The sequence below is a fragment of the Anas acuta genome, chromosome 12 (genome assembly GCF_963932015.1).
Source record: "Anas acuta chromosome 12, bAnaAcu1.1, whole genome shotgun sequence".
Classification (NCBI taxonomy): domain Eukaryota; kingdom Metazoa; phylum Chordata; class Aves; order Anseriformes; family Anatidae; genus Anas; species Anas acuta.
The window spans coordinates 19,636,874-19,662,831 of NC_088990.1; the positions used below are offsets into that span (position 1 = coordinate 19,636,874).

General features: G+C 43.8%; 3 protein-coding genes across 5 annotated transcripts in view; all 3 read left to right on the plus strand.

The window, feature by feature from the left end:
* The window catches only part of ATOSA (atos homolog A), a 43,323-nt gene extending 36,819 nt beyond the window's left edge, over window positions 1-6,504 (plus strand). For all 3 annotated transcript variants that reach the window (XM_068696298.1, XM_068696297.1, XM_068696296.1), the window contains 3 exons: window positions 151-219; window positions 1,080-1,279; window positions 5,903-6,504. In XM_068696298.1, coding sequence (XP_068552399.1) covers window positions 151-219; window positions 1,080-1,279; window positions 5,903-6,056 — 423 coding nt within the window. In that variant the 3' untranslated portion in view covers window positions 6,057-6,504. The remainder of the gene's footprint in view (window positions 1-150; window positions 220-1,079; window positions 1,280-5,902) is intronic.
* A 1,889-nt stretch (window positions 6,505-8,393) lies between these two features.
* On the plus strand, window positions 8,394-19,891 carry ARPP19 (cAMP regulated phosphoprotein 19). The gene is made up of 3 exons (XM_068696299.1): window positions 8,394-8,590; window positions 12,900-13,022; window positions 16,330-19,891. The coding sequence occupies exons 1-3, from the start codon at window positions 8,546-8,548 to the stop codon at window positions 16,498-16,500; spliced, it is 339 nt and encodes a 112-aa protein (XP_068552400.1). The 5' UTR covers window positions 8,394-8,545; the 3' UTR covers window positions 16,501-19,891.
* A 3,608-nt stretch (window positions 19,892-23,499) lies between these two features.
* MYO5A (myosin VA) overlaps window positions 23,500-25,958 on the plus strand; it is a 101,966-nt gene continuing 99,507 nt past the window's right edge. The window contains exon 1 of the mRNA XM_068695253.1: window positions 23,500-23,798. Coding sequence (XP_068551354.1) covers window positions 23,772-23,798 — 27 coding nt within the window. The 5' untranslated portion in view covers window positions 23,500-23,771. The remainder of the gene's footprint in view (window positions 23,799-25,958) is intronic.

Consider the following 25,958-nt stretch of genomic DNA (forward strand, 5'->3'; position numbering starts at 1 on the left):
ACTGTTTTTAACTGCGTCTTAAGTGTTGTCTTTATTCTTCAGTTTTTACTCTTAAAAGCAATCAGCAATGTATAAGTAGAATTACACGAATAGAACATTTTGATTTGTTTCTATCACACCCTGTTAACTATATTTGTCTTTTCTTTCCAGGGTGTAATTACTCTGGAGTCCCTTGGTAAAAGGGGTTATCGGGTACCGCCTTCAGGAACGATACAAGTGGTATGTACGCAGCAGATATGGGTGCTTTAAATCACTGATACCAAGAAATTAATGCAAATGTTATTTATTACTGATGAACACAAAGGTAACAGTGGAAAAAAAATGAATTTCTATAGAAGCTTGTAGTATTTTAATTATTCAAAGTATACATTGGTGTAATTTGTGATTCCAAACACTTGAGCCCATCCATGCTGTGAAGAGGTTTCAAATAAGTTAATTAAAGTTTGGGCTATTTGTTGACACCCCTTCGCTGTAGAAGTAATGAAGTAATTTGCTAATCCAAATTCTGAAATCCCTCAAAAAGCAACTTGCAGGTTGTCTCCATACTATTCAGATTGTTCCATACCGTCTTACATAAATTCTGTAACATTTTAAAAGCCACCTGCTTTTTGTAATAAAATCAGAAAGTGTATCACAGCCACTGCTTAGAGCCAGTGGTCTGTCTCTTTTAAGAATCCAGTCCAAGGTGACACGTTGCTAATGTCAAGCTTAAAAGTGGAGCCTGCACATGTGCTTCCTGCAAGCATAGTGTATCTCCAGAATAGTGCAGACAAAAGTCTGACTAGAAAAATAAAATAAAAATGGGGAATGTAGATTAGCAAAGTAATAATAGTCCTGATAGTGTTTCAGATCAGGTAATGATTACTGTTATATTAAAAAAAATAAATAAAAAAATTCTAGTAGCTTAAATGTTAAAGTGAACTGAAAAGCTGCACATTTTTCCCACAAACGTTCCTGTATGATACAGGAACAAAATGCATAGAGGATGGTGAGTATTTTGGCAGGTAATATTTTTTTTCCATTTTTCATCTCTAAAGAGTTGTATTGAACCTTTTTTTTTTTTTTTTTTTTTCCCCCAGACCTTATTTAACCCTAACAAAACTGTGGTGAAGATGTTTGTGGTGATCTATGACTTGAGAGAGATGCCAGCTAATCATCAAACATTCCTACGGCAAAGAACTTTCTCTGTTCCTGTGAGACGAGAAATCAAGCGGACTGTCAATAAAGAAAATAGTCAACAGACTGAAGAAAGGCTACTTCGCTACCTCATACATCTGAGGTAAGCTTCTTGGAGTTAAAAATAAAAAAAGTAAAAATAAATCCAAATATCTACCAAAATTTACCCCTCTTGATTCCTTTGCCAGCCTGCCTTTCTTTTTACATGTTTATGTTAAAAAAAAAAAAAAAAAAAGCTCTTAATTTGGTATTCAAGGTAGATGATAGAAGAAGGAAAGCTAGTAAATAAATTGGAAATAAATTGGATCCTGCTTGGGAGGAACAAAATTAAAATAAAGCTCTTTCTTAACATTTGTATGGCCTTGTAATTACTTGTTTTCGTATGAACAGAGATTTATTCTGGCTGGAGCAGTGTATCTTTTTGATGTTAAAAGAAATAGTGAGTGAACCTGTTACTCAATAGAAGCCAAAAAAGGATCAGTGTAGAGAAAGTGGCCAGTGCGCACACGTGCCCATTCAGCAGAACAGGTTCTAACATGACAAGCATTTGGAATTACTACTAAAAATGAAGCGCAGTGGTTACTGGTAAAATGTAAATATCTGTTTGGTGATGCGGTACCACTGACGTGCCTTTCACTTTATAAAATATTCACACAGTCTTCTTTGAATGATTTACAAAGCACTGCCTGAAACCAGATGCTGTGCTACTGTTCTTCGGATGTTCTGAAGACTGCAACTTGAAGCAGAGGAGCAATGCTGGCTGTACTTTGTCCTTTGGCAGCTTGCAAACTTTTGCCAGCATTATTGCACTAAACGAACCGCATCCATGCAGTCCCAGTGATTTCATTGCAGCACTTCAAAACCTGATGACTGCTGACATTTTAGAGCTAGCAAACTAAACAGTCAAATATCTGACTTGTTGTGGAATTACTTCTGATGCTTATTGCCCCTATTTAGAGGCATTGACTTCTACGCAGCAGACTTTCAAAACACAGCTTTGTCTTTGACTGATTCCAGACCAACACTTTTCATTAAATGAAAGTTGACAGTCAAAAAATGTGTGTTGGCTTACTGGAGTGGGAACATAGTGTCATGATGAGGATGCTGAACTGTTTTCGCCCTGAATTTTAGTCCGGTTTGAAATTTGTCCTTTCAGGTCACACTAACTTGCTGTGTCTGACTTAACCACCTTATACATTTTTTCATCTAGGGTAAATTGTGAAAAAGAGCATGTAGCCTAGCTAAAAGGCTCTATTCACTTGTAATGTTGTTTTTAAAATCTTTCATTTTTAAAAGCAGCAAAGTTCCCTGAAACCCATTTTACTGAAAATTTGCTCTACAAAACAATAACAATAGTGGTTTTTATTTTTGTTACTCAGGTTGGCTTAAAACAGCCTTTCAGTTTTAGTTGCAGTTGTTGTAAGCTTAAGATGCTTGTTTCCATGTTGAAATTTTTGCTTAAACAGCAACAAAAAGAAGTCACAAACGGTAAGCTGCGTTGTGGCGGCATCTGCTTGTGAGGCCTTAATTACAGTTGTCAGCACTCGCATTATGAAAGCTTTTTTTTTTTTTTCAAGTGGTAATTCAGCAAAAATGCTTGCATAGGTCTGGAACTTAACGTTGGCAGCCAGATTTTCTAAAGCACTCTTTCAAGTGTCAGATACAGTGTGTGTGCAGCTTTTCCTAGCATAGTTTTGCCTGTTTGAGGGTTGCTCGGTGTGCCGTTAGCCTGTGTCTGTACGGATGTGGCACTGACATCAAACGTAGCTTGCTTGGCCAGCACAGATTTCTTCACTGCACAGAAATTGGGAGTTGCGTCCGCAGTTTAAGAAATCTCTTGAAGGTACTTTGTAAATACATTTTGTGTTGTTGCATGTCAAGCAAAGTTTTTTTGTTTTGTAATTAAATCTGCGTTAACGTAGGAGCCGGGAGTCCAGCTCTGCTCACGCGTCGCTTCTGCCCTGTCCTGTAACGGTGACGACCATCAGTTGGTTCCTGGGGTGTGTTCTGGCACCCCTGCAGTGATGCAGTTGACCTGCCCACAGCTCAGCATTTTCAAAGTTTTTACAGCTGGTCAACAGTCCTGGTTACTGACATGTTGCCTCTTTTAATTCTATGGAGCGTAATTGCTGTTGCTTCATGGCTAACAGTGGCCAGTTCTTCATTAGCCAGATGTTCCTGAAGGCGAGGTGGAGGGGACGCTTCAAACCAGTTGCTCAGTAGTGCTTCCTCAGGGTGGTGACACTTTTTTTTTGCAATATTTTTGTGATGTGGTGTATGACGCATTTACCAGTGGAAGCTGGAGGTATCTGTCACTAATTTGCTAGCTGCTTTTTGATCTTTCTGATCTCTAAGCGTTTTTCGTGATCTAGCAATCTGTGGTGTTGTCCTACTGATTTTTATTTGTGGATTTACTTAGATTTTAATGATTTTTGTTGTATTGTCTTTTCTTCTTGCAGAAGGAAAGGTCTTAGGGTAACCATAAAAACATACACTGCTGCAGCCTGTTTCTTGGGTTTACTTTGTTCTTCATGAATTTATTCTTCGTAATGGCCCATAATATACGTAAAGGCTTTTGTGCTCGTGTTTGTCATTTCTCCAGTAATGTTCATCACTTAAAGTTTCTTTCCTCTGCCAGACTTTCTAGCTCATCTGTTACTGTGTTTTTAAGTCTTCCACTGTTTGTCTACTGGTGCTGTTCCTAGGACACCATCTGTCCGAGGAAACACATCTCATGTTTTTCTTGGTTTTCTTACACTACTGGAACTGCCACAGCTCTGGAGCTAGTCCTGTGCTGGCCACTCCACCAACACCCGCAAGAGTGCATGTAATTGTCTCCTGATTATTCCAATGTATTTGCACATATGAAAAACAAGTTACAAATCCCAGTTACTATGGTAAATATTCCTTTAAATAAAAAAAAGCAATGGAAGCAGAAACTAGAGGAATCCCCAAACTCTGTTACTGTCTCCCACTTGTTCTCTTCCAGTCCTTGTGAAATGGCATGCTCGGATGAGGCAGATTACAGGGAAGGATTATTTACTGGGCAAAGGAAATCTTGCAGGATTCTCACTGCTAGAAAATAAAGAGCTTGAAGTTAAAAATAATAATTAAAAAAAAAATTGATAGATCCATGTGTATAAAGGGGATAATTCAGGTCAACTTTACGATGGTGCTTTGATAACTAGATCTAGCCATACTGTGACTAATGTAATCAATCATACTTCAGCTTCAAAAGGTGTTCCAGTACCACTTTTATTTAAAAATGTGTTATGAGCTGCGTGCAGACTTAACTTTTTTTTTTAGGTATTCAGTTTGTTATTCACCTCTTTTACTCTTCCTTCACATGCCTTCCTTCAGAGTCTCCCCCTTAGACAGCAACTACTTTGGCTGCCAGGTGAAGGGCTTCCCCATTGACAACACCATGCACGAGGGATGGATAGGAGCTCCTTGTGGGCCAGCAGGAGCATTCTGCTAGACCCCCCCTACATTTCATGCTCTTGACAGAGAACTTCCTCTCTCTAGCTGTGGGATGGCTATGGGCTATCCTGCTCCACTGCTCTGAACGAAGCTGTGGCTGGCACACAATCCAATTCTGCAGCCTGCCTGCCCCCAGACAGCTCAAGCCTGCTGGATCTTGTGTTGTCTTTCTTGTGCCTCCCAGAATTTCAATCTGATTATGTCTGTGTATATTACAGAGACTCCTTTTGCTTCAGTGCACTCAATGAATAAATGCTTATTAAAAATCTGTCCAAATTGTAGTACCCATAATAATACAGTGTGTGCTTTGATGTGAGCAGTGTGCTCTTGGCATTTATAGTGGTGTCATTTTGTCCTTACAGTAGAAAAAGCTCTCATTTCTAACACAGTAGCAGTAGCTTTTCTCCCCTACCATGACATGCTGATAATGATGCTCACTGGCCATAAGAGAGAGTCCTTGAGATCCCCTGCCCTTCCTGGGTGGGGAAAGGGAATTAAGTTCTGCCAGGTGCAGACTCCGAACACAGTTCTCTGAAATGCGAATCGTGTCTCTTTATCTATAGCTGTTAAATCTCAGTGAAAGTGAACTGGCACGTTTCTGGCAGGTTTGAAGGCTGTTCAGCTACAGCATCAGAAATAAATGAGCCCAGAAACTGGCCACTGTTTCCTTTGGTGATTGGGCCAGTAAACTCAGCTCTTTGAAATGGCTCCGTATTCCTTGCAAAAACCCTCTTTGTCAGCTTGCTTGCAGAGACCCCCGTACCTGCTGCTGCTTAGGTTAGAGTTAAACTTGGCATGTTGTATAAAGCATTGGTAAACTTCTTGCTTTAAGTTTCAGAGAGCAATGAGATCTGTATGATTGACATGTGTATTTGATATGCATATCAAGGCCACCCTTTGGGCGTTTTTAGGAGTGCTCACTTAAGAGTACTTCTTGGCTTTCTAGATGCCTGAGAACTTTAATCTCTGACAGTACGTAAATGCAGCATGAACTTCAAAGATCCCATGCCACTTTCAAAGCTATATTCTGTATTTGTGGTGAGGAACAGAACCTTCAAATGCCAGAGAAAATGAAGTAGATAGAAAACGTTTAGAAAACGTTACTCTTTTTTCTTTAATTTTGTGGTCAAATGTTTTTTGGCCTTAATTTCTGAAAGGAATGCATTTAATTCAATAGTATTAAAGGTTATTCTCTTTTTTTTCTGTTCTATATAATACAGATATTCTTTTTTTTTTTTTTTTTCAGGTTCCAGAGTTCTAAATCTGGAAAGATCTACCTCCACAGAGATGTAAGGCTCCTATTCTCTCGGAAGTCCATGGAAGTTGATAGCGGCGCTGCATACGAACTCAAATCTTACACTGAATCTCCAACAAATCCTCAGTTTTCACCAAGATGTTAGCAAACAATGGCAAACTAAAGTATTCATTGTACTGTTGATTACTTCTTACAAGGGAAGATCGGTAAAGTTGACAGTATAAAATTAAATCTGTAAAGGAATGAAAATAGCGCTCGAGAGAGAAGGTTCTTATGTGATCCTGGACCAGTTTTGTAAAAGGTCTCTGGAATGAGCTTTGTGTATTCCAAGTAGACTGGAAACGTACTTAAATCTAATCTTTTTGTACTGTTTAAAACCACTTCATTGGATGTGTTGCAATAGCAAATTCCCAAGTTAGTTTAGTGTTTACACTTTTTATTTTATTTTTCAGTTATTTAATATTTAATGTTTCATTTAATACTCAAGTGATGTTTGTCTTTAGTGTTCTAATGTAGCATAAATCCTATGTAAAATCATACTATGTATTTTTGGCATTAATATTGAAATCTGAAATATATACAGATGTCTTTAATCTGTGTGATGTTTTTAAGTGATATTCATTTAAGTTATTGAAAATGGGGACAGCAGTTGAATTTCCGTAACATTTCATACTATGCAAGCATTCAGCTTTTTTCTTTTGTTTCTTTGATGGTACCCTTTTTTCTTTTTTCCCCTCACATACAGATTTAACACCACTTGCAACCATAGCGCAGAATGTTTTTCTTACTCATGCATTCAGATCATTGATTCAATTCATATTTGGCTCCCTCCATTTCTTTCTTTCCTAAAGGGCCACTTTAATATTGTTTTTGTTAGTTTCACATAATTCCCCCCCCCATATCTGATTTCCGATTGTGCTAAAGGATGTACTGTGCAAACGAATTAGCATTTATATCTTAAATATATGCAAAAGCTATGGAACATGTACTTTTTGTTTTATTTTTAGATAAGGAGGATCTTCATGTAATCCTAAATATTTTTAATAGATCAATTCCATTTAGGCCACTAGGTGGCTATATGAAGTTTTACTAGAGATGCTACATTGGGAATATAAATGCTTTCCAATACGTGTATTCCTAAAACAAATCACAGTCAGATAAACAGTTTATGCTACGTGTTAAACTGTGTAACTGAGAGAAATAAAGCTAGAAGCGTTTGATTATATTTGAGGTATATATTTAATAATGAAAATGAAGCTTCATGATGCTTGCCGAAGATCTGGGTTTCTCTGCTGTCTTGTCTTGGTTCATGTTTTTCTTTACATCGCTGTTTTCATAGTGTAGTACTATGAAGGGTGACCTTCACCTGTGGGAGTATGACACCCTTATCTCATGAAGAATGGAGAAAGAATGAGCGTGCACGTTGTGTATTCAACGCTGCCCTTAGCTGGGATGAGAAGCCACTGCTTCATGAAGTCCCGAGGAAGCCTGCCAGGGACAGGGAGGGAGACCAGACTTTCCAGATGATACGTATCCAGCTGTCGTGTATATTCAAGTGGCTGTTGCTACAGAAGGGCAAAGCCCAAATATTACTGAATCCATTTCCAAGTGCAGTATTTTTCCCTCTGCTACGCTGGGTTTTTGAAAGGTTTGCTTTTGTATGACGGAGACTTGGGGAAAACCATGCAGGAGATTGATTGTGGTTTCTAGTTGTGTGTCTTGTAAACCTGAGAAGGTTTCTTTTGGTAACAGATGAGTCAAATACAACTGCAGCTGTATGTGTACGTAACTAGGACCTAGACTAGGATAATGAAAATGTGTCCCAGTTTCCCTGTACTCAGTCATAAGCAAGCAGCGTGTACCCTTAGAGTACTTGTTTGTGTCACGGGGCACATCTGCTCGCATACTTGACGAAATGACACTTAATGAGGAGTCATAAATCACCCTCAGTAAGTTAGCCTTACCTTTTGGCACTGTCAGTACGCGATGTTTGTACGGCTGGATCTCGAAGTGACTCCAAGCCACCCTGTGCTCCTCGGAGTGATATGGATTTGTCCTGAGGGGCAGAGGGGGGTGGGTTTGGGGTATGTGGTCACTGCACATCACGTCCAAGAAATTATCTGTATTGGCTTACACAGTCAAACCATACTTGGTCCCTATATGGGTGCTGTTAGAAATGAACACAACCTTCGGTTATCTGTGTACAGCTTCTCAGCCATGTCCCCGTCAGGCTTTGACCTGTGCTGCCCGTTCCACACGGGACACAGGCTGTGAATGCGAAACGCGCCCAGCCCGCCATGGCTGCTCTGCCTTCCTTCACAGGGGCTGGGCTCATTTTTAGGCAGCCCTTTCCCGCCTGTCCTTACCCCTGCCCATGCCCCGCGCTGTGGGGCTGCCAAACGGCCCCGAGCCGCCCGCGGGGAGGGAAGGGGGGGGGCTCGGGGCCGTGACGTCAGCGGGGGGGGGGGGGCCGGAAGGCCGCAGCGCTCGGCGTGCGCGGCCGCGCGCGGAGGAAGTGTGGGCCCGGCCGCACGCCGTCCTGCCACCCGCCGCCATCTTGTGCGGGACGCGGCGGAGCGGAGCGGAGCGGAGCGGAGGGAGCTGCGCCGTGCCCGGTGCCTGCCGCCCGCCGCCATGTCCGCAGAGAGCCCCGAGCCCGCCTCGGCCGAGGAGCAGAAGGTGGGGGGGGGGCGCTGAGGAGCGGCGGGAGCGGGGAGGGGGCCGCGGGGGTCTGCCGGGGGGGGGCGGCCGCGGTGAGGCGGGGGCGCGGGGCGGTTGCGCTGCCCCCCCCTCACCCCCCCCCCCCCCCCCCGCACCCCTCCGAGCGCTGCGGGCCGGGGGGGGCGCGGGGCCGGGCCCGGGGAACGCCCGGGGGCCGCGTCGGGGCCCTCCGGTGCCGCTCCCGAGGCCGCGTCGCAGGCGGCTCCGAGCGGCTGCGGCCTGGCGGGGCCCGCGGGCCCGTCCCGGCAGGGCGGGGAGAGGCCGGGGGGCGCTGAGGAGGGCTCCGGGAGGCGCGGCCCGGCCGGGCGGCCCCGGGCTCCTGTTTAACGATTCCCCGCTCGGCCCGGGGAGCGGCCGCACGCCTCGGGAGGCAGAGCGGGGAGGCAGAGCGGTGCCGCGGCCATAGGGCCGGGAGGCCGAGCCGGCCCCCGCGGTGCCGTTTGCCCCGAAACGCGGGCGCTGCGTGGCCGTGCCAGGGAGGCCGCCGAGAGAAGTAAACCCCCGGGCTGTGCGGGGCGCCCGCGGTAGCTCGGTAAGAGCACGGGGGGCAGGCGGCAGCGGGCTCTTCGCGGGGCCTCCCAGCGCCTGGGCACGGCGGCAGCTGAGTGGGGCCCGGGCCCTCCGAGGGGCTGCAGCGCCGGGCTGGACACCGGGCTCGTGGGGGTGCGGGGGCCGGCTGGGCTTCAGAGCTGGGCTTGGCGTAGGCAGGCACTCTAGGCAAGGGAAAGGAAATAAAATGGAACTTTGTTTTCTTCGCTCTTCCATCCTGTGATAATAGAGTGAGGGATTCGTGCTACAGCATTGCAATATCAAACTTCTTTAAAAATGTTTGTCTGGATAAACAAAGTTAAGATCGGTTCAGTTAATGCTTAGCTCTGAGGTACTTGTCTGACCAACCCGTTTTGCAGTACTTAGTCGTTTGTAAGCCTAAAAAAGATGAAGCCCCTAAGGGAGCTTTGAGGCAGCAGTTCCATGGCGAGATGTCTGATATAAACGTGTTAGCACAGCACGGGAAGCTTGTGCATGTGCTCAATGAGAAGGGTGTTAAACAAGAAAACGATAGAAATTGAGAACTTTCCATGAGTCCAGTGTTTCCTGTTCCCAATGGGAAAACTCTGGGTAGTGGCAGGAGGAAGTTCAGCAACAAAGAAACCTTTGGGTGATGTAGAGCATGTGCCTGGTTGATGGATGCTGCTTTTGCTGTAGAAGTCCATGTTTTTCAGGAGGCCCTTAGTGCTGCGTCTTGTTTTGGGACTGGCTTTTGCCGCATCAGTTGTCTGGGGAATTGTGCCGTTGTCATGTTTCTCCTATTTTCTACTTCACATTTTTTTCTGATGTCTTTCCTTAGAAGAGGATAAGCTCTTCATAACACAGCTCGAGAAGGCTTCTTTGTAGCCATGCAGTTGAGCTGTCCAACAGATAGAGAACCTCATGCTTTTAGTAGCCCCATAAAAATTAAAAGCAAGAGCTATCTTTAAATGTGTTAGGTAACTACTGGCTATGCTGGTAAACCCTTTTAATGAAGTAAGCAGACTTCATTAGCTGTGCAAAAATTCCTGTAGAGAACTAAAATTACAACTTGTGTGGTTGTCACCAGGAAGAAGTGCGTGGTATATCTTGATATATTTTTTTTTTTTCCTTCATCAGTTGTCAGTTGTCAGGCTGCTGCTTCTATAATAACTGCGGGGAAGACAACTGCTAATGCATGAATGGCTTTGCAGGTTTGGGTTAAAGCCTTCGTGTCTCAGCGACACGGCCCTGAGAGTGCTCCCTGCTCTCTGGTGCACAGAAGAATACAAGGTCAGAGTAAGCACACGATGATCTTCCCCAGAAAACTTTCCCAGGGCTCCTCAATGCATGGCATAAAAGCCTTCTGAGCTGCAAATGGACGCATCCGACGGCTTTCTGAATCCATCTAAATTCTTGGCATCCCCTGTATCCTTTGGCAAGGAGTCCTGTAGCTTAGCTGTGTTACATGAAGAGCTGTTCGCTTAAGTATTTTGGAACCTGTCGTCAGCTGGTTTTGTTTGACAGCCCAAGCCTTCATGTTGAAGCTATTCTTTATTTCATGTTACCTAGGTGGTTTTTTTGGTCTTAGCTGTTCTTGGCCATCAAGAGTAGGTGACCAGAGCCTGAATCCTTTTTCTCTGCACTGAGGCACAACACAGTTTTGTGTTTTGGTCGCCTGCTGTGCGATGATTTGTCAACCCCGTGAGTTTGCATAAATGTTTTCTTTGAAGCACCATGAATACATATTTATGTAAGCTCTGTATTGTTGGCCCTCTGTTCTTAAAAAAATATTTCCTTTTGGTTAGTATTGGCAAAACATGCCCCCTCAGATGCCTTGTCTGTTGGCTCAACAGTGAGTCCCCAGTGATTCAGCATTAGATGCTGAAAGAATGGCTTTTGAGAAGATCCAGAGACAGTGTTGGCATGATAATAAAACAGCGGCTGAAGACTGTTTGTTCCATTCGCACGGAGGCCGTGCTCTTGGCTTGTAGGGTTATTGTATGGCGAGGAGGTGTTCAGCGCTGCTTCTGTGTCCTGTGCTGCCAGGGAAGTTTTGCTTTTTGTGTGTGTTTTATATTTTGTATTTATCTGTGTTTTGTGTTGCATTGCCTGGCTATGTTTTCATCTAACTACAAATAAAAAGCATTGCTTCTATCTAGACCCCACAGAAGTTTCTCGTAGGCTGCCCTCAATTTCTGCCCGCCCCTGGTAGGGCTGGCCATGGCGATTCCCACTGTGCTGGGAGCAGCTGTCTTCCAGAGGTCTTGGGGTAATAGAGCAATTGGAAATGTTGTGTTTCGAGTTTGTTGTTACAAGCTTTGCTTCCAAGGTTTCTTGCCAGAAGGGTGCCGATCGTTATAGAACTTGGAGCTTTTGTAAGAGGTGTCAGAGGCCTTGTGAACTGGGGCAGGCCAGCGCAGGGGTTCAGCTCCTCAGCACTTGTGCCTGAAGTAGCTCTCGGCTGCTCTTGATCCGTTGTGCTCCCTGCTGCCGTGTTACCGGACCTGTTGGTGCAGCTGCTTGGTGATCCAGACACGGGAAACTGACCCCAAAGAAATAAAGCCCAGCAAGAAAAAAATGGGTAGTTATTTTTGCATTGAATTAATTTCTGTAACCCACTGACGTGGAGTACACTCATGTGAACTGACGCAACGCAAAGGTTGGTGGTGCTGGTGGAAGAGGAGTGTGAAGGGGCTGCCTAAGCAGCTCGAAGTGAGTACGAATCTTTAGTCACAGATGGACGTGAGGCTCTCCTGGTTTCAATGGCAATTCTTCTTTCCTGACTAAAAGTCTTTCTGTGACTTCAGATGATAATTACTGTTCAAGAACCACAGCAGTCAGCACAAATCAATATGAGTTTTCCCTGAACTAGCCATGGTTTGCATGCAGAAATGATCTTGGCCAAACACCGGAAGGCAGTGAAACAAGGAGTTTGAATGGAAGGTATTTTAGAAATGACTGAGTAAAAAAATTGTACCTCATGCATCAAATCACTGCATGAACTAGAGCGGGTACCTGTAAAGTAAAGGTCAGTGCTGACAGACTGGATGTGCAAACTAGTTTTTGCCAAATGAGCGTTTTCAGATCACTACTTGGAGCATGCATATTTTTACAGTATTCTCACAAATTTGCATTTTTTTCTATGCAAATAAGCTGTGTTCAGTTAACTAGGTAATGATAATGTCGGCCTCTAATAGAAGGCCAGTATAGAGAAGTCAAATAATGTTTGTTAATATGGTAGCAGGCATGGTTTTCAGACTGAAATACTTTAACGCTATTTCACAATGAATATCAATGCATTACAGTTGCATCGGAGTCATAAAAACTGGATTTTGTGAGAGCACAAGTGCTAATCCATGCAACTCCACGAGGAAGCAGGGCCAACTGAAAAGTCTCATGCTCTGCTTTCAACATTCGTTCTGACAGAATCCTTGTTTTCACCAGAGAAGTGTTTTTTTTTGTTTGTTTGTTTTTGTTTGTTATTTTGGGGATATTTTGGATCATAACTGAGTAGCAGTGTGCTTTTAATATAGGTTAATTTTCTGTGAAAGCAAAATGGGTTGAAAAGTACCTAAGATGTGAGGCTGAACTCCTACAGTTGTTGTCAGTATTTGAGAGAGAATAAATGAGAATGTTTATTAATGGATGTGTTCAGATTGGAGCAGAAATCTGCATGTTGGTGAATTCCTTGCAAAAGTGTTGTACATAAATAGTTTATTGTAATTCTTCATTTAAAATCTTGGTAATTTTGTTTCAGGAAATGGAGGATAAGGTGATCAGCCCAGAAAAAGCTGAAGAAGCAAAATTGAAAGCAAGATATCCTCATCTGGGCCAGAAGCCAGGAGGCTCAGACTTCTTGAGGAAGAGGCTTCAAAAAGGAGTGAGTTCTTTACTGTCTTTAGGGTGTGGACAAGAAATTCCCAAATTCCTGTATCTGTGATTCTTTTCCACTCCCCAGACCTTTGCATGAGAAAAGAACACAGCCAGTGTTAACTTTAAATCTGTAAAGGCCTGAGGAAGCGAAATTGATTTCCACAAAACAAATGCCAAACCGGCAGGATAGTTGCTTACAGTGCCCCAGTGGCTCAGCTGCAATTCTAAGAAATTTTAAGAAATTTAAAAACTTTGAAGCTGTCTCACTGCAGCTGTGATAGATTTGGGTTTAAAAAAAAAAAAAAAAGAGAGAAAACAGTAAGGGTCAGAATCTCATCTGTGTTCTCTGCTTATCTTATCTTACCCGTTCTTATGTTGCCAGGATGTACGGCCACTCTTGTTACTCATGTTGTTAGTGTGTGAAGGCTTAGTGTTTGCAGGTACCATCTGACATCAGTGGCTTGAGAAGGTTGGTGTAATTCCAGATACATACACCTACTCAAAAAGTAACTGTAGAATTAGTATTTAAATACTGTTCCACATTTGACCAGTGTATCTTACTTTCTTAGTTACTGAACAGTTTTTTGTTAGTTCAGGATTTCATGAAGTGACGTAATGCTTTTCAGGCATGTTAGAATTCTGTTCTTGGGGTAATCCTAGCCTCTCATTACTTTTAATGGTGTTTTCCTTGCTGTCACACTATTGTTTACTCTCATCTAGGCCATTTGAGTGCACACAGTGATTCCAAGTGTAAGTCCTTTGCAAGCCAGCTGTTGGAGTTCGGTGCTGATCTAATTTTGGGCTATCTGGTAACGTCTCGTGGGAATTGTTACTTTTGGCAGGTTTTTTGGATAAGCTTTCTCTTGAAAATTAGTGTGCATGCAGCATGGATAATGGCTGCTGGGGGTGGACTTTTGGGAGTTAAGCTGTTATGTGGTCAAAGGCAAACTGAAAGAGACTTGAGCGTGTTCAGTGCCTGTAGATACCAAAGAGGCAGGGTGAATGTGTTTTGTACAGGCCATTCAGGCAGACAGACCAGTGTCCGCTCCGTAAGGATTAATGGCCACAAAGGAATTACTGTAAACACGCCACCAGTCTCTACAAGGTTTCAGTCCTGATTACAGCACCACTTCGTGCAAAGCTTCTTACAGCCTATGTTTTCCAATACGAGCAGGGGCAGGCCAGTGGGCGTTTTAATTGCCTCAGCATTTTGGATGCTGCTGGTATGATGAAAGATGGCATAAAATTGGGGGTTCCAACTCTTAATCTGTCCTCTTCAGTTCCTGATGTTGCTAATACCTTTTTTCCGTGTTTTATTTTTCGTTGTTTTTGTTTAGTGTGCTCAGTGTCCTAAATGAGAAAGCATCTTATCTGATGGGGACTTCTGGTGTACTTTAGGCTAGCTGGGTTGCTGAACTTTAAAACAGGGTGAGAATAGTGAGTGTGCTTTCAGACAGCTTTGGCGATGGGAAGATACGTGGGTAGGCATAGAAACAATTTGAAAAGGATGATCCAATACAAGCCACCTATGAAAAGCTACAGTAAATCAGAAGTAAACACAGAGTAATCTATGCAGAGAAATGGGCTGACACTCCAGTTCCTGAAAGATGATGCTTTTTCTCCAGAGGTGCAGTTGCCGTTTGGCAAGTAGGCTGCCCTCTGCTCATTGCTATTTGCTGTTCAGAAATGTTCTACATTGGGTGCACACACCCAATTAATTTTAATTAGCATACGTCCTCCAGAATAGTAGTAAAAACGGATGCTGTACTCCTCTAGACAGATTCTACTTGGAACGAGTGTGTATATAACTAGTATAGAGACAGAAATGTGTATCTGTTAACAGCAGTTAACACACCGAAAGATAGAATTACTCAATTATTACCTAGTTCCTGTTTAAAAGTTTCTTTTGGTTTCTTCGGTTTTGAAGGGGAAAATATGAAAGCCTATTTCCAAACTGGGTTGCATTATAGCTAAAGCCTTGTCTGCAGATACAGTGCAAGAACACTGTGGTGTAAGTAAGGATTCCACTGTCAAAAGGATGAATTGTGAGCAGGTTTACCAATACAGTTATGTAGTTCAGGTGTTCTGATTGTTTAGGGTAAAAGAGATGACTTTAAGCCTCTAGTAAACCCTAATAGGGGACATTTAAAGCCATCTTCAAGAGGCCTTGCATTTAAAAACAACAACAACAAAAGCTTCCCATCCCCAGGTAAAGACTTGAACTTCAGTTTAACACTGCTGCTACTGAACATTTTGCAGTTGGTTAGTGCTACTACAAACTAAAGGCTACGGCAATAATGCTGCCTGGAAGTACACAAGCACAGCAGGTTGCAATGGCTTTTGTTCAACTGACTTTGAGGAATAAGCCTATCTAAAGCTAACCAGGGAGTGTTCTTCCAGAGGTGATTATGCATTGTAAGCAACAGTTCTTAGAGCTAATCTTTGTCCTGAATCTAGGCTTTGGCCTCATTTGACAATCTGCAAAATCACGGGTTATAAGTAGATTAGTGGTAGACCTCATAGTAAAATGTAAACAAAATATAACGGTTCCCCAAAAAAAAGGTGTCATTGAGCAGTTGAAGACTTGATGCAGGCCTTGGATGAAATTCCACACCTCATCTTAGTGTAACACAGATAAATTATAAGTCACCTGGTTTTACTGTCCACAGATAACTTAAATGTTTTGAGAAGTATGATGACAAAGCCTGTTAAACGTAGTGCTAATAAAAAATTGCTGAAATGCTGAGGGATGCTCTTCTACAAATTCATAATTAACATATTTCTTTGTTCAGGAGAAACCTGGAGCCTGGGATAAGCCAAATCTACTGTGCAATCCTTCTAAAAAGCTTTTTGAAGGGAATTCTTAACTAAATTGGTTTGGGAACTTTAGGGATCATAGTTCCACTGTTTTAATGTATGCAGGAAAAAAAAAGATTTTTTTGTTAACATGCAGTTTCATGTGTCTTTGATCTTCTGGTATGATAAGGCAGGCTCTGTTCTCCAGCCTTACTTCATATATTGTTTGGTTATTCTGTCTAGCAGAACTTGATCGCTGCACTGTAATTTACAAACCCCAAGGTTTCAGTTGCGGGAGGGCAGGGCCCTTTGGAAATGAGTACCAAAACGGTGTTTGTGTACGGTGTGAGTTTCATGGTATCTGTAGAGCGTTAACTGTGTATGTAACTAATGTTCAGAGTTTAAATGTGTGCTTAACGGTCTTGGTAAGATTTTTTTTTTTTATCTGAATTGACATAAAGCTGCCTTGCAAAATGAGAAATTCGGGCTTTTAAATCTATGTGTATTTTGTCTTCTAGCAAAAATACTTTGATTCTGGTGACTACAACATGGCTAAGGCAAAGATGAAGAATAAACAACTGCCTACTGCAGCTCCTGACAAGACAGAAGTCACTGGTGACCATATTCCTACTCCACAGGATCTCCCACAGCGGAAACCATCTCTTGTTGCTAGCAAGCTGGCTGGCTGACGAGAACAGCTGAACTGCATGATAATTCTCATTCCTGTTATTTCTCCTTAATAGTTATTTCTCACCCTCACATCCCCCTTTTTCTTTCTTACACTAAGTCATGAGACTGACAGCTTTGCAGGTAGCGATAGCATGTGCTGCTATTGTAAGGGAGTACTGTTAAGAGTAAAACGTGTAGTATTTGGACTAGTTGAGAACAATGCACTGATTAAAAAAGGACAAGTTTGGTTAGAGCAATGTAATCTACTTGAAAATGTACATATTGCCCGTTTCCTAGTGTAGGACTGGTTCCAGCAAGTGACATCGCAAGTTTTACAACTTTTAATGTTTCTGCTTTTGTTATTTCACCTTAATTACAGCATATTTGTATTTAATATAACCTCCAGTTGTGTTGTTTTTTTTCCTGTGTTTGGGTTTGTTGTCTAAAATAGAGGTTTAGACCACAAGTTGCTAGATGGTAAAGCATGTATAAAAACAAAGACAGGGCTCTGATTGAATTTTGTTTCTGCTCTTGAACTTGAACGGCCTTAAACCTGTTTCAGCTTTAACAATAGAGTTTTTACTTGGGCAATATTTGCCCATTCTGGTGTAACTCTTGTGAATCTAGTGCTTATTGACAACTGCCTGTTGAAGCTGGTATCCTTTTCAGTTCCGTAGCTTAGAACACACTTTTGTTGAAGATGTGAATGAAGTGTGCATGTGCATAGACTGTTGAATTCACTCTTGTGCCATTTTTGTAAATACAATAGTTTTGCACAACCTTTTGAAAATGTCTATTAATTTTACATTTTAAAAAGCAGATAATGTGCCAATCAAAGCACAAGTGATTCTGTATCTTTCAAAGTCTTGGCCTGAAACGAAGAGCCCAGAATCTTGCTACTGAAAGTGAAAATTGTGTACCTGAAATTTGTGAACCCCCTAGACTTACACTTGACTCAGCCTTATGCTTTCGCAGTTGTATATTTTGTTTCGCAACAACGTCCAGCGTTCAGTTATAAATCTGAAATTTGTACCTATATGTAAAGGCAGGTGCCCTTTCTGTTCAGCAGCTCTTTTAAGCTTTTAAAGGTGAAATGCTCAATAGTATGACATGGAAAATAGCTAAATGTACTGTTCTAGAGAGTTTCCCTTGTGGCAAACTCCAAATCTAGGCTTGCTAAGGTTTGATATGCAATTGTCATTGTACTATTTTAGACTTCTGGAAGTGAAAGGGTATAATTATTTTTCTTGAACTCCTGAAGTGGCAGTAAACTAACTCCTTTTTTTCTGTTATATAGCAGTCCCTCATTGGTTTTGGGAAACGAAAGGAACTGGAACTGGTATTTGTATAATGATCTACTGAGAGATAGGTAATTCTTCATGTCAGAAAATAGGAACAAACTTCAGTTCGTCTGTATGGGGCAGGTTGTGAGTACTAGATTGGCAGAATACACAGTTGATACTAGATGGGTAACCTGATGAATTTAAGAGCATGATTTGTTCAGTGAAATCAGATGTATGGAAACACAGTATGATCCATAATGTAATTGATTTTAGTACAGGCAATCATGGCCTTGATGTTCTTTAGGAGTGTAAGAAACCCTTTAAAAATATCAGCGTACTTTTTTCTTAAACGGTTCTATTAAAACACTATGAAAAGCAAAGAACCAATGCAGGCATTGTAAGAGAAACCACTTTTGAAGATGGGTGTTTTTAGAAGGAGGCACTTTGTATTGATATATCCAGAAAGGTCTTACAGAATAAATATCTGCTAGTTGAAAAGACGACTGTCCCATGTTTTCTGCAATGCTCTTTTCTAAAGGAAGACTCAAGGAAACGATCAAGATGAGATGAACAATCTTAACTTGGCCCTGCTTTGGTTAGAGTAGGCGGAAACTCTGTTGGTGTCTATTATAATGTGTATTCTTCAGTTTAGAGAAGTCATTCCAGAGAACTTTTTAAATTGCTAACCTGGTTCTTTGCAAGTCTTTATAGCCCTTTTCAAGCAATTATGGACAAACTTGTGAGAGCCCTTTTACTCCTTATCCTCCACTAATACTATAAACAAATTGTGATTTTTCACAGAACAGTTTGAAGAAATTATTAGACCGATTTTTTATTTTTTTTTTAAGCAAGAAATCAGGCTGGAAGAATAACAAGGAAGCTGGATATATTAAAACAAACTGCTTTCTGTAGTTGTTTGTTATAATGTGAAAATCCCTCTTTATTTTTGTATGTGCAAATGAAATTTGAAAAAACAATAGGATTGGGCCTGGAACAAATATTGAACAGTTGAAGGTGACTTGCTTTGTATTGTCTGGTTCCACTATTTTGTAGCTCACATACAGTGAGTTTTCTGATGCTTGAGATTAAAAAAAAAAAAAAAAAGCCATTTAAATTTAAGCATCCCCCTCATTTAGCTGCAACTCAGCTTGTCCTGCTGGTTAGATAATGCAAGCTTTTTTGATGTTCACTCAGTGACTTGCAGTTCTTAAGGTTACTACAGATTCAGCTACCAATATATTATCCATGTGTATACTTAAAGTACTGTAATACTAACTAGGTCAGTGACTGGTTATGAGCCTTCACATCTGACAGACCTCAGCAGCAGGCACAGCAGTTTTGATTCTATACACTGTTTGAAACTTAGGAAGTCCGATAATCACTTAACAGTAAAACAAAGGTGACTGCAAATTGATGCTAACTTTCAGCTTACTCCAGCAAGATAACTCAGCTATCCAAACTTATGTACATAATGTATTATATAAGTTTTACCATTTGATAATGACCTTTTTCAAAAAAGACCTGCCCACACTGTAGACTGGCAGTCCCTTTCATACCTTGCCTTTAAAGATAGACAGTGTTTAGTTATTAGACTAGTGTTCATGTAGGCTTATGATAGCAGATAGCACCAACATTTTATTCAAAATAGTTAAAAGTGAATGAATTCCAACTTCACGGATATGTCCCCAAATCTGTAGTACCAAAGGCTTCCCTCTCATTGTTCTTGATGTAGTAGGACAGTGTTTGTGTAAAAGCCACAGGAGTACATTTTGTTGGACATATTTACACCCAGTCGAGATGTTAAGGTGATGAAAATGTCAATTGTTCTTTACAAACTTACACATTGTATAGTATACAGAATAAATTGATCTACTTAGTTTTTATTGCAATGTGGAGATTTGTCTCGTCTTTACTGTGGTTTCCTTAATGATACTGCATACTCCCGTATCCTCTATGGAAAATTTCTAAAACCTAACTCTTGCTACTCTGTATCATTAAAAATATGACTGGGCTTTGGTTTCTAGTATGTTAGACTACAGAATTACTTTAATGTAATCACATTTATATATATTTCAGTGCTTATTTTTCTAATAAGGCAATTAAAGCTTATTGTTTGAAAACTCCTTAACAGATGACTGTTTTGGTCCCTTACACTGAGTGAAGGGGATGTCTGGGAATTAACTTGTCATGTAGAGGTTTGCATTGCTGTTGACTTCGTTAACCCGAACTTGGTGAAATTTCCATGAAATCAAGATGCTGGAAAAAATCCAAATGATTTTGTATTCAGACTGTGGCGTAGGTGCTGGTCTCTGCGCAGTTTCGAGATGCACGTGGTGTATTTACGCAGGTAGCTCAGTAACCAAGGTCATAGTAACACCCGCCGTGCTTGGCATCTCCAACAAGCTAAGTGTCCAAGTGAAGCAGCAACATCCAAGTGCCATGCTGAAGCAGAGCAAAGGCAGCATTAACACAAGCATTAGTGTCCTAATAATAATGGGGAGTGCTATCAGTCTTTGGCCAAAGACAAACCATTTAAATACAGGCTTATACCCAAATCTACTAATTAAAGCTGGGGCAAGTAAGTTGCACAAAACTCCATTAAGAGAAGCTGTGCATGTAGTGGCTGTTTTAACTTAAAGTGGATTTGGTGGTGCCTGTGTGGTTTGATTATTCCTACTTTAGTACAAGTGAGCCACCCTTTTCAGATTCAAGTCTGCACTGGTCTTTCAGGCTGGCTTTTTCATCCCAGTTTCTGGCATCTGTACATCCTGAGTAACTTAATATCTGAAAATTTCTATCCCTATTTATTCCTGTTAATTATTTCCTTAGAAAATAATTCTGGAACACTAGCAGAGAGGCAGGCAGGACTGACCTCGACTGATGTGCTTGAAAAAGCTTTAGAGGAAGATGAGTGATTTGTCACTGACTTTCTCAGGCAGCGCATCTTTGTTACTCTGAAGATGCAGCTTGCTACATGTTTTAAGTATTTCTAGTGGGTGCAGAGGTCTGTTTGTGTACTGACGTGAAAAATACTGATGAAGCCTCCACTGATCTCAGCACATTTGACTGGTTTAAAATAGGAGTTTTACTTTCTGTTTCTGACAGTCTAAATTTAACAACAGATTTTTTTCATTTTATTGGAGAACAATGATGTAGCTCTTGATAAAAGAGGTATGCTTGGTTAATGTCAAATTCCACAGACAATGGAATAGCCATCATGGACACTCCTGGTACACAGAGTGACTGAGTAGAAACTCAGTTCAACTGCTACTGGTACCTCTGTCTTTAGAGGAGTGATAGTGCAGTATGATTGTTTCCTTATTAGTTTTGAGGAGAAAACATTTCTTCCTCAAGAAATAGGATTATAATTTTTTAATCTGTGACATTTTCTAGGAGTTGAACCAAATGGCTGAAATTCCAGGGAAGCTTAAATGCCACAATGGGAGCTGTGGATTCTTCTGAACAAGAGGTCTGTTCTCAGGTGATGGGTTTTGTGCTGTTGAAAACACCTTCATGACGTTCCAGAGACTAGAGGAATCCTCCTAGTAGGATTAAGCATAAACGAATCAAGGCGAGCTTTCTGCATGGGAATTTCATTATGTATCTTCATGTGCCATCTGAGATCTGTGTTTCTGTAAGCCCAAAATCATGGAAGCAAGTCCCAGTTGTAACGGGAAGAATGGAAGCCTGGTATATAATTTTATCTCATCCTATGCATCTCTTACATTTCAGAGCTCTTAACTGCAGTCAACACTGTCAGAAGCTAATCCTGTTTGTTTTCTACAGCCAGAATTTACAGGATTAATCCTTGAAGTGTGATGATATAGGAAAGGGTGGGAGGATTTTAGCCTTTGAATTCCTCTGTTACCATTGTCCATCTTTCTAGTGAAGGTCCTTGGAGTAAAACCAATGGTCCGTAATGGATGTACAAACGCTTTTCTGTAAGAGTGGGTAGACCAATTCATTATGCCACATAAACCATCTCACGTTCTTTGTTACCAGTATGTATTATTTCTGTGCTTCTAATGATTTCCTGTCTTTATATGGCCAACAGAGAATCTACTCCTCGCTTATGGCACAATGTGACAATTACCAAATAGGGAAGCCTCATAGGATAGGACACTTAAAATCTTTCCAGCAAATATATGATGCAGGAGATACTTCTAAAAGTAGTAAGTAGTCAGTCTTACAAACAGGTTTCTTGACAACTTTCAGTGCCCCCAATTCCTGTCCTAAAGGACAGATTTGAAATCCTGGTTTATGCAAATTGTGTCAAATCATAGCATATTTTGGACTCAGATACCTATTTTTTGCTGGTGCTCGTAATTACACTTGGCTCCTGAGCTTCAGCTGTAAATGGCTGATACAGTAATCCACAGTCCAAGGGAACTCCTGAAACGAGTGTCTTGAACAGAAAAAGATGGCATCCTGAAGAAAAGGCATTTAATAACGTGTATGAAGCAGCACACAGAGAGACCAGAACTCTGATATTTTTGTGGTTCATGCATCCAGTTCCTAGATCAAAGCTGTTAAAAGGGGATGATCACACTGGAGCTCCCCACCACTTGTTCTGTGGGTATACATGAGACCCAACTGGCTTTGTGCTATATGGCTGTTTTGCCATAGGGTGCGCATGTGAAAGATGGCTTAGTGGCTTTGTAGCATAAATCTCCCTGTTTTGCCATAGGGTGCGCATGAAAAGCAGCTGTGCAAACTTCTTAGGCAAAAACCTCACCCCTGACCTGGACATCAGTTCGAAGGAACCTGTTCTTGGCTTCTGCAAGGACTGACAGCAGTTCTGCTGATGGAAGCGAGCCTCCTGGGCTTGCACCAGTAATTTAGTCCTGGGCATACTGGTAGAATATGGGAAGGATTTTTTGTTGCTGGTTTTGTTTGTCTGCTTTGATTCAATTATCATTAAATAGTTTCTAAACTCTCCCTGCAAAATAAACATTTTTTTAACCTCATTTCTGAAGCCATTAACCTTGGTTTATTAGCTATGAAGATCACGTATCTGCACCTAATACAAACAACTCCAGGTAGGGCTCCATGTTTTCATCCTAATTATTATTATTTTTTTTATTTGTGCTTGCTCCACTCTCTAAATGCTTTCACATAGCAGCAGCGATGCACAGCTAAATTTTAGCACCTATTGCACCATTTATTGGGGGAGTCTTTATTTTCACTTTTTATTATTTTTATTTTTTTATTTTTTATTTTTTTATTTTCACTATTGAGCTTTATTTTCACTCCTGGCTGTCAGCAGCTTGGTGTGTGGCTTTGGGCAGCTCGCCCGTCTCCTTCATGGCTGGTTTTCTGTTGGTGCTGTTCTCTTTGCTCACAGCAGGTCTCTGGGGGAGGCCGGGTGCTGCCCCCTGAACACGAAGCTGTTGTTGAGAGGGTTGAATTTTGCTCAGAGCTGATATCGATTAAAAAGCCGAAGCATCTTCGTGGAGGCTGTGGCAGAAGCACCGGGTGCCTTTGGGTGTGTTGGGGACCGGCGGGACGCGTCCCATGAGGAGAAAGCGGCGCACAAGAGGGGGAGAGGGGGAGAGGGGCTCGCTGCTGCCACGCCGGCACCTCCTGCCCCAGCAATGAGGCACGGAGCCACCGAGCTGCCCCGCAGCCCCAGCCGGGACGCGGCTTCTGCTTTTTATTTCATTCCCTTTCGACACGGAAGCCAAACCGGGGCGGGGGGGGGGCTGCCGCCGTCTCTCTGCGGCCGGCTCGGCGCCGCGGGGAGCTGCGTGCCGGGGGCCGGCCCCGTTTCCCCCGGGGGGGCTCCCCTCGCCCCTCGCCCCTGTGCCCGCAGCCCCCGAGGCCGGGGCGGTGTCGGCGGGGCCGGGCCGCGGCTCCCCGCCCGCCGGGGGGAGGCAGCGCCGCCCGCCCGCCCGCCGCGCTCCCACAATGCACAGAGCGGCCCCGCAGCCCGCAGGTAGCGCCATGGCTCCCCGCCGCCGCCCCGCCGCCTCCTGAGCATCCTCCGCCCGCCGCCGCCGCCCGCCGCCATGGCGGCCTCCGAGCTCTACACCAAGGTAGGGCCGGGAGGGGGGGGGCCGCGGCCGGGCCCTCGGCTCCACGCGGGGCCCGCCCGGGGGCAGCGGGGCCGGGGGGGGCGCTGCGGGGGGCGGCGGCTGCGCAGCCCCTGCGGGCCCGGGCGGTGGTGGCGGGGTGGGGGGGCTGCGCCCGGGGGGTTTCGCCTTGCGGGGGCCGCAGCCTCGCAGCTGGGGCCCGCACGGCTCCTCCCCGCGGGGCCGGGGGCGGCCGAGCGCTGGGTTTGGGGTTGGTCCCCGGGCGATGGCTGCAAGGGAAGGGCAGAAGGGCAGGGCAGAAGGGAAGGGGCAGCGGGCACCGCCGGACAGCGCCCGGAGCCTCCCAGAGCCCTTCCCAAACGCCCGGAGCTCCGCACGCGGCCGTCGGCACCGGCAGCCGCCTCGTGAGGTTCTCCTGAGGCAGCTCCCGGCCGCCTCCCTGTGCGAGGGGAGGGCAGGAGGCCGGGAACGAGGCCGGGAACGAGGCCGCCTGCTCCTGGGGTGCGAGGGGCTCCCGGTGCCGGTCCCTCCTGGCCATGGCACCGCACAGGGCCGCAGCGGATCCGCACGGTGCTTGTGTCGGGCGAGGGAGCGCGGTGAGTGCCCTACGGCGCCTCAAACAAATGAGCGCGGACGAGGCACCTCGTGGATCCGCTCATGGACACGTATCTCCACCAGCTGGCTCTGCAATGGGGTGGCCGGTCCTGTGCTGGCCTGAAGAGCAGCGGCACCGTGGAGCTGGTCCCAGGCTCTCGCAGAGCTCAGCCGTGTCAGGCCTTGCGTTGGAAAGTTGGGCTTGGTTTCTCTCGCGGTGAATGTCCTTACAACGGAACTAACCTCTCTCAGGAGGACTTATTCAGAAAGACTTTATTTTAATTTCAAACACCGTCTGACCTTGAATTCACTTCCTTGAATCCTTCCTGCCCCAAAACTATGGGTGTCCCGTTGTCTCGGGGCCTGGGGAGAAGCTTGTGCCCCTTCCAGAGGCAGGGAAGGCAAACCTCCGAATCAGGCACCCAGCAAGGAAAGCTGCCAAGGGTTCACCAGAGCTTCTTTGCATTCTTCCCTTCACTGCCTGCTTTTTCCCCAGGAAAAGCCTTCATGCTGCTTAATTGAGTTCAGTACCTCCACGCGTAGTGGCAACAGACCTCATCCTTGATGGAGTAACAGAAGGAATGGATTTATGGTCGTAGCGTGCAGCAGTTAAATGAGCAAACACCAAGTAAAACCACTGCAGGTGTCATCCTCCAGGAGAGGACTTGCTGGATGACCAAGGCCAGCAAGATTGCTTCTGTGCTTTCCTCTCACACGAGAGGCTATTCTTGTCCTCTTTTGAGCCATACGTAGGCACAGAAAGTGTGACTTTCATATCATTTTTATGCTGGCAGGCGCAGCCAGGATCATCGTTCAGGACAGCTCCCTAAAGTACCAGGCCTTCCACTGTAACATTGACCTCAGCATGTGGCATTACTGGCACATGCGTTTTGCTGGCACGTGCAGCAGGGTATGAATTTGCAGAACGTCGTTACTGCGTGTGCCTCTGCGTGTCCTGAAGCACCGGAGCTGGATGCTCACCCTTGCTGGGGTTGTGCTGGTGGCTGTGTTCCTCCGAGCCCAGTGGAGGTGTCAGTCCCCCTCCTCACGCTGCCGGCAGCAGTGGGGCTCTCTGCTCTGCGCCACACCCGTCCAGCTCTGGTAACAACCGCTCTAAAGCCGTCAAGCTTGGTGGCTTTGCAGGCCAGTGTAAATGTAGCAGCCACCATCCCAACCACATGGGCCTTCTTGAAATAGTATAAAGGAAGCTGTCCTTTCTCATGCTCATTTTTTTTTTTTTTTGTTAGAAACCAGGGCTATGTGTTTTCAAAGAAGTCACGGCACTCCTATGAAAATCCCGTTCCTTTGATTCATGCAGGTGTATATTTAAACTCGGTGACCGTATAGACAGCCTCATTGCTGTGCATCCCTGTAGTTAATCTGGAAATTTGAATTGAAGTTAAAGGATTGGCACAAGCTAATTGTGAATAATGGGACTGAACCATGCTCTGCTTTGTGTTCCTGCTCCCAGCAATGCAGCAAATACGGATTCTGCTCGAAGGCTTCAATTTTGGGGCGCAGCAGTTCAAAACTGCTCCGTGGGTTGTGTCCCGGGCATTGTTATTAGAT

Coding starts and splice junctions, on each gene's coding strand:
- ARPP19 (XM_068696299.1), top strand. CDS start 8,546: ATGTCCGCAGAGAGCCCCGAGCCCGCCTCGGCCGAGGAGCAGAAG. Junction 8,591..12,899: donor CCTCGGCCGAGGAGCAGAAG/GTGGGGGGGGGG, acceptor ATTTTGTTTCAG/GAAATGGAGGATAAGGTGAT. Junction 13,023..16,329: donor GGAAGAGGCTTCAAAAAGGA/GTGAGTTCTTTA, acceptor TTTGTCTTCTAG/CAAAAATACTTTGATTCTGG.